This window comes from Ailuropoda melanoleuca, chromosome 16 (genome assembly GCF_002007445.2).
Source record: "Ailuropoda melanoleuca isolate Jingjing chromosome 16, ASM200744v2, whole genome shotgun sequence".
NCBI classification, from domain to species: Eukaryota; Metazoa; Chordata; class Mammalia; order Carnivora; family Ursidae; genus Ailuropoda; species Ailuropoda melanoleuca.
Window position 1 is genome coordinate 90236197 of NC_048233.1, and position 7518 is coordinate 90243714.

At 65.5% G+C, this 7518-nt stretch overlaps 1 protein-coding gene across 1 annotated transcript in view; it reads right to left on the minus strand.

Annotated features, from left to right (window-relative positions):
• Positions 1 to 7518, minus strand: part of BRSK2 (BR serine/threonine kinase 2) — a 47423-nt gene that overhangs the window by 2336 nt on the left and 37569 nt on the right. Inside the window, exons 18-22 of the mRNA XM_034644857.1 lie at positions 5287 to 5410; positions 4098 to 4278; positions 3936 to 4025; positions 1372 to 1419; positions 5 to 163 (exon numbers count right to left, since the gene is read on the minus strand). Coding sequence (XP_034500748.1) covers positions 5 to 163; positions 1372 to 1419; positions 3936 to 4025; positions 4098 to 4278; positions 5287 to 5410 — 602 coding nt within the window. The remainder of the gene's footprint in view (positions 1 to 4; positions 164 to 1371; positions 1420 to 3935; positions 4026 to 4097; positions 4279 to 5286; positions 5411 to 7518) is intronic.

Consider the following 7518-nt stretch of genomic DNA (forward strand, 5'->3'; position numbering starts at 1 on the left):
CGGCGGGCGGCGGGCGGCCCTGTCCTGGCCGTGTCCTTGGCCGTCGGGTGCTCGGCGTCCCCTCCAGGGCCGGGGCCAGCGGCCGCGGAGTCACCGAGGGGGCCGTGGGCACTCCGCTTGGCGGGCGTGCTGGGGGCCTGGGCCGCCTGCCCGTTCTTCTCGTCTGAAAAAAGTTGTTTAATTACGTCAAAGAAGTTACTCAATGGGCTGCCTGGGTACACAGAACAGAAGACAAAAGAGAAAACAAGAAAAGGAAACAGAAGAGAAAGAGGAAGGGGGTAAAGAGAGAGAAAGAGAACAAACAAATGAACGAAAGGGTCTCCACGAGAGAAAGAAAACCCAGCGAGATGAAGTCTGAGCCGGGCGTGGCAGGCGGGGGCAGGTGGGCAGCAAGCGGGGCAGGCAGGTGGAGAGACCCCTCCTCCCTCACCAGGCCTGGCCCCTCCACCTCAGCCACTAGTCCCCCCTCATCCACCCCGTGGCCTGGCCAGCTGGCCAACCCCACTCTGGACACTGAGGCAGAGAAACCACCACTGCCACAAGCCCCAGGGCTGAGCAGGAACCTGGGACCCCAGGCCAGCTCTGTACATGGGGCCAGGGAGCCTTCTCTGGGCTGGGGTGGCTGGAGCCAGTGTGCCCACCACACTCCTTCCAGGAGGCTTGGAGCCCAGCCCCTGGCCAGCCCGGGCACCACCCCATGGACACAGAGGTCAGCAGCAGACAGACAGATGGATGGATGGGTGGACAGGCATGAAGGGCTTGGATGTGGGAGGGCTGAGGGCAGGCAGCCAGAGTGAGAGCCCTGATCCCAGAGGGCACGTCCTGAGGGCAAGAGGAAAAGGGCAGAAATGGTCTGACCACGCCCACGTGGGTGGGCCTGTTCTCACTGTCCTGACGCCTCTGCTCTGCTCTACGTCTTACAGCTGCCCGCCTCCAGCCCGGAGCAGCGGGCAGGGCAGTGCGTGCACAGCACACCGCCAAAACCTCCCCCCGCACTGGACAGAACCCTCTACACCAGCCTCCTGCCCAAGATCTGAAATTCACCCAGACCTCAGGCCAGAGTCCACACATGGGACCCTTGCCGACCTTGGGGCATGGGGACCTTTACTGCTCTGAGCCTTGGGGTCCCTTCCTGGCCTGCCTGGATCCCAGGGCCGGGCCTGTGGCTGCCCTAGGGGGCGAGTGACTGTCAAGACTGCTCCTGGCAGAGGTGGGGGACTGGGTGGGCCCGAGTGCGCCCATCTGGACCCCGCATATACACAGGGACCCCAGGATAGCCCTAAGGGTGGCAGGGGCGGCACCCAGCCAGGAGCAGGCTGCAGGTGGGGGTGACAGGCTGAAGGGTCCCAGGTGAGCGTGAGGGGTTCTTACCACATTTGGAAAGCCTCCCCGTCATCATTTCCATACAGTTAGTGGTGTCTGGAGCACAGAATGGAGAAAGGAGGGAGGGAGACGTGTGAAAAAGTCTTCCCACTTGGACCCCTGGGCAGGCGCTGCCCTCAGCCTCTGGCCAGGCCCTCAGGGAGGGGCAGAGCCCAGTGTGAGGCGTGGCCATAGCCAAGTAGGGGGTTTGCTGGGGCCAGCAGACCAGAGAGAAGGGCAAGACTGGGAGGGGTGGAGCCCAGAGCAGGGCGGGGCTTACGGAGGGCCAGGCCGGGTGGGGTGGGGTGGGGTGGGGTNTGGGGCTGGCTCAGAACACGGCACTGAGTGGCGGCCTTCTCCTGGGAAGAAAAGTCCTCCTGCAACCAGAGCCAGAACACAGGACTTGGCCCTGCCCCTTGGGTGCCTTGGGCCTGCCCGGTGCCCGTCTCCTCTGTCCTGCCCTGGGCCCAAGACTTAGGCTCTGGAGCCCAGAAGGCCAGGGCTCTGGCTGTGGTCTACTCTGGCTGTCTGTGTGTCCTCACTCTGCCACTCTACAGCTCAGGCAGCTGCGTGGCTCCCACCTGCCCCTCAGCACGTGTTGGCACCCTCTCCCCTGACCCTCTCCCACCTTCTGCTGGGCCTGAGAGTGTTGGTGCTGGCAGGGGACTAGGGTGGGGGGCTCCTCCCTCAAGGCCTTCACAGCGGCCCATGCTGGGTGGGGTGTGACCTCTTGGCCTCCTGTCCCTAATGGAGTGGCCACCAGGTCTCTTGCCCTGGTAATTGAGGAGCCCCCACTTCTGCCCCCTCCTCACAGCATCTCTAGGACTGAGCTCGCCAGACAAGAGCACCCGGAGCGGGAGGGAGGATGCTGGGAAAGGCCAGAGTGCAAGGAGACCCATCAGGAGGCCTGGGGATGGATGCGCTGGAGTCCTGGCTTAGGCTCCCCAGGTCCAAGGACCCCTGAAGGAGGATACGGGAGAGAGGCATGGGGCCCAGATTAGGTACCCAAGAGCTTGCCGGGACACGGGTTTGGGCACAGGGCTAACGGAGGCCCCCGCTTTGGGATGGGGTTAGGACTGGGGGTGGAGCCCAAGGGAAGGGTGGTGTCCACCTTGTTCACTGCTATGCCTGGGACTTGGCACCAGGGACATCTGCTAACGGGGGCAGAACGACCTCTCTTAGGTTACTGTCCATGGCCCAGCCATGTGGCTGTAGGCCTGGGCATCCGCTGGGCAGCACACCAGGCCCTGGCCTTTGCTCACCTCACTGGATAAGCTCTGTCCTTCCCTGGCCTCAGTTTTTCTCCGTCAGCCCTACCCTGCTCTGAGATGGAGGCCTTAAAGGCTCAGGGAGCCACCCCTGCCCCACTCCCTGATTCCTATGCCAACCAGGCTCCCGGCGCCAGGCTGCTGGGGCCACCCCCGCCCTGACCTGCCCGTGGGGTGACGAAGCACATGTTAAGGGAGAAGAGGGTGACACACATGATGAAATGACGATGGCAGGGGCTTGGGGGGGCAGGTGGGGCTGGTCTGGCCTCTCGGACCTCACCAGGCTGGAGGAAGGGCCCACTGAGGCTCCAGCCAGCTGACGGGGGTGCTCAGAGAGAGGGCTCAGGCTGGATACTGTGCTCCGGACCCCAAACCCTGACATGGGCCTCCCAGCAGGCCATGCCTTACCACCATCCTGACAGCAACCAGACACCCTCGCTAATAGACGGCGGTGCGTGCACATGCCTGCCCTGCCCAGATACGGGCTCACCCACCCCCACCCACAGTGGACATGTAGCCCACTCCCCACCAGATGCTGAGCAGTGTGGGCTCTCAGGCCCGTGGACCCCCAGCACCTCCAGGCCTGGGCCACCCCTTTCCCTGTGTGACCCCCTGTAGGCCCAGCTGGGGAGCACCCCGCTTCGGGAACTCATGGCCAGACAGTCACAGGCCTGTCACGGGGAAGGCAGGCAGCAGGCAGCCCCACCATGTGTCAGCCAGTGTGGGCGCCAGGCCCACAGCCTCACAGGGTGCTTTTAGGGGAGCCCCGCGGGCGGCGGGCTCCCAGGAAGGACCTTGGCCACTGCTCTCCTGGAGCCTGCTCTTGCCAGCCCAGAGCCAGGCCGCCCGTGTCTGGCTGCTCAGCCTGGGTGCTGGGCCCTATGCGGCCTGTCCGGGGCCGGGAGCTGGCCGCTGGATGCGTGCGTGGGCACAGGGTGCCTTTCTTGGGGCCAGTCCGGCTCTCGCCAGAGGACCTGCCCACAGCCCCCTCCCTGCCCCTGCAGCGGGGCCAGACACCTTACCTGCCAGCGTCAGAGGCTACTCTCGTAGCTGGTGGCCACCTTCTGGCCCTTAAGCCCAGCGCCCCAGCTTAGTCCTGGCGCTGGCGGGGGGGGTTCTATAGTGGACAAGAGGCGCCTTTCAGTGTGGTGTGCTGGGCCTACCTCCCTGGGTGTGCAGACATGGGCCGGCCCCCTGCGCCGGGGAGGGCCCTGCCCCCGGGGGGGCAGGGAGGTGGGCATGTCGAAGGGGCCACACCCCTGCTCACCAGCCCGCAGGGCGGCCCGAACTGAGCTCCCGCCTCACCTGACAAATGCTGGGCAGAGGGCTGGTCATGTGTGCTCAGTAGCTGGGTCTGAATGGTCTCCACGACCCTCTTGAAGCGGCGGCTGGGGCCTGGGGGAGACAGGGGGTCATGCCCAGGACAGGGCTGTAGCCCGGAGCCCACGCCCTGGGCCCGTGGCTCACCTGACAGGAGCGTGAACGTGACGGAATAGATGCCGTTCTCCTTCTGCGCCGCCCCGCCCTCCGTGTAGGTGATGTCCACCTGGAACTTGACTGGCTTCTGGAACACAGCCGGGCCCCCCGTGGCCTTATACTCGGCCCGGAAGCTCGTCTGGGAGATGACGCTGTGGCTGAGGCTGGGGATCTGCAGGGCGGTGGGCAGGTGAGTGCTGTGTGCGGCCAGCCCCCCCGTGCCCGCCCTTGGACGCCCCTGGCGAGCCGGGCCGGGAGCCTCTACGGTCGGGCCGGGACCAGGGTGACAGCCTCCCAAGGCTGGGGCCACAGGGCCGTCGCGAGCGCAGCAGCCCGCTGTTCTGCCGGCTCGGGAAGGGCGCCCCTCCCAGCGTGGTCGGAGGGGCCCCTGCGCACTTGGCATGTGGGCAGCAAGGGGAAATGCCCTTGAAACAAAGTCAGGAGGCAGTCTTGCCCTGGAGGGGTCACCCCTAGGACAGGGCTCCACAGCTCAGGAGGGCAGTACTGGCCTTGTGGTTGGAAGGTCCAGCCCATGCTGGGAGGCTGAACAGGGGAGGATCTCACAGGGGTGAAGTGAGAGGGAGGCCCAGACCAGGGGCCCTACGGAGGAGAGCAGGCTGCCGTGGCAGGTGGCCCCCTCGCCCTCGGGGAATTTGGGCTGAGGCAGCACCAGGCTAAAACAGCCCCCACGGCAGGTCCCAGCCCTGGCGGGAGGTGGGGAGACAGTTTCAGCTGCAGGGGTGCTGTGATCCCCGGAGGACCCAGCACTGGGCCAGGCCCCCTGACAGGACTCTGGAAGCAAACCCTCAGGGCGTTCTCCCTGTGCTCAAAGATCTCACAAAGACGGATGGAGTGTACGCAAGGCTCAGCGCGGCCCCTGCTCAGGGAGCCGCCAGGCCTCAGTGCCGGGCAGGGGCTCCAGGAGGCGGCAGCCGGTGGGGGTGGGTGGGGCGCACGCGGGAAACGGAGACGGGCCTCTGCGACAGCCCCGGCAGAGGTCTCTCTGTGTCTAGGCCCCGTGTCCCCTCCCCTGTGAACCGCCTGCACTTCACTCCCTGTCTCGGCGAGCTGTCACCCCCGAGGCTCGTGCCCGTCCCCGTCCCCGGTGCGCCCACAGCCAGGGCGGACGGGAGCCCGTGTCCGTGTAGGACGCGCGTCCCCGGACGGGCGGGAGGCTCACCGACAGGAAGGCGTGGACAATGTCCGCTTTGATGGAGCTCAGGGGCTTGTCCTTGATGACCACGAAGATCTGCTCCTCCTTCTCCAGGTTGATGAAGTTCCCAAACCAGGACTTCTTGGCGAGCCTGTGGAAGGGAGGTGGGGGCAGAGGGCTGCTCGTACCGGGGTAGGCTCGCTGTCAGCCGAGCCTCTGAGGACAGACCTACCCTCCCCTCCCGGCCAGGGCCAGCTTACCGCCCCAACTCCTCCCCTCCTACCCTCCAACTCCTTCCCTGGCCCCCGACTCCTCCACAGCCCTAATGCTAACCCCGCAGTCTTGGCCTGGCCCCGTGCCCTCGTGCCTGCCTGGGTCTGGGCAGTGTCCACCAGAACCCACCAGAAAGGAAAGGAGAGTCCACCCTGACCCCCAGCCTTACTCCTCTGTTTCAGCCACCAAGTTTTGGGGGAATTTGCTATGTAGCAATCCTGGAGCAGCCTGGAGGAAGGTGCCCCCTGCCCTGGGGCTGCATAGGGAGTGGGGGCAGTGCGGGAGGCCGGGGAACTCTGCGCCCATATGGACAAATGGACAGGAGAGACACTGCATGGACAAGAGGTCCTGAGGGCCCAGGATGCTACATGCCCCTCCCACATGGTGGGACAGCCTCAGCTTCCCCCCCCCGACCACCCCGTCCTTGAGGACCAGGGGATGCCCAGCTGCCTGCTGCCTAGCCCAGGGCACTCTGGGACATGGAGATTGCTCCAAAGCCAGGTGCTGTGCTGGGCGGGGCCGGGGTGTACCCTCCTGCCCACGGCCCCTCACCTCGCTGGTGCCCAGAGCCTCCCTTACTGTCCTCTGTCTCCCGTCTGGCCTTGTTACTCTGTCCTGCGTCTGCCTCTGACCTGTGTTGTCTGCACCCCCCCCCCAGTGCAATGCACACCGGCGTGGGCGCCCCCCAGCCGGCCCCGCGGTCCTGCCTCCTGGATACGCGCCGGTGCAAGCCCTTCCGGGGGTGTGGACGGGCCTGGACTTGCTTTTAAGCAGAACCAGAGGAACAGATGTCACCTCCAAGACCATGTGACTCAAGGCCATGTCTCCTACTTGCTAGCAGGTCTCCACTGCTTGGTGATGGAGCCAGCTGACATGACAGAGAGGCCCTCGGTCCAGCAGCCCACAGGACGTGAATCCCGCCCATGGCCACGGGAGCTTGGCCGCAGGTCCTGCCCCAGCTGAGCCTGGAGGGGACCACAGCCCGCTGACTCCTTAAAGTGGAGGGCCCAGCTGGACCAGCCCAGGGCCTGACCCACAGGAGACATGGAGCGTATGGTGTTTAAGTGGCTGAGCTCGGAGCAGTCTGCCAGGCGGCAGTGCTAACACGTCCTGATGGCTGTCTCGCGGCTCCACCGACGGAACGCGCCCATCCAGACCACGAGACCACGAGGCACAGGCCGGCCCCGGCCCGGCAGTGCACTCCGACATCGGCACTGGCAGGGCGAGCCGTAGGGGCTGTCTCAGGCACCTCTCCGTGGTGTTCCTGACCACATGACTTCCCTTTTCCCGCCCGGTTCCAGAGCTGGCCTCTGCTCGGCCCAGGGACCCTGACCCAACAACAGCACACAGGTGAAGACAGGGAGGCACGTCCTGCCAGGCCCCTGGTCGCCAGCCGCGTCCGCCTCCTTCCCCACATGCTGCCGTCCTGCCCGCGGTGTGCTCTGGGTCCGGCGCTCCCGAGCGCAAGCTCCTGCCCCAGCCGCTCCCCGCCGCGCCCCAGCACCGGCCACGGTGCCTGCATCCAGCGAGGTTGTGGGGGCCCGTTCTGGAGCCCGTATGTGGGGTTTCTGCTTCTCCTCCCTTGACGAAGAACACCGAAAACACGTTTGTTTGTATTTTGGGAACCAGTGGTTTGGCATCTGGCGTAACGGGCAGTCCCGCGCCTGGAAGAAGCTTGAAGGAGCCAGAGAGGCAGCGCCGGCCGACTTCACGTGTCAGCTAGGCCACCCGGGCAGCTGCCGGGTGTCTCCGAGTAAAGCACACCGCTCTCCCTGACGTAGTGGGCCTTGTCCAAGCAGGTGAAGACCTCGGAAGCAAAGGCTGCAGCTTCCCCAAGGAGTTTGGCTCAACACCGCAGAGTGAATTCCCCACCTGCACACGTCACACTCAGGGCTGTGACACCACCCGAACCTATGGCCTCAGACCTGCCAGCGCCCATACCTGCACGCTCGTGCACACGCATCCCACTGGGCGCTTCCTGGACCC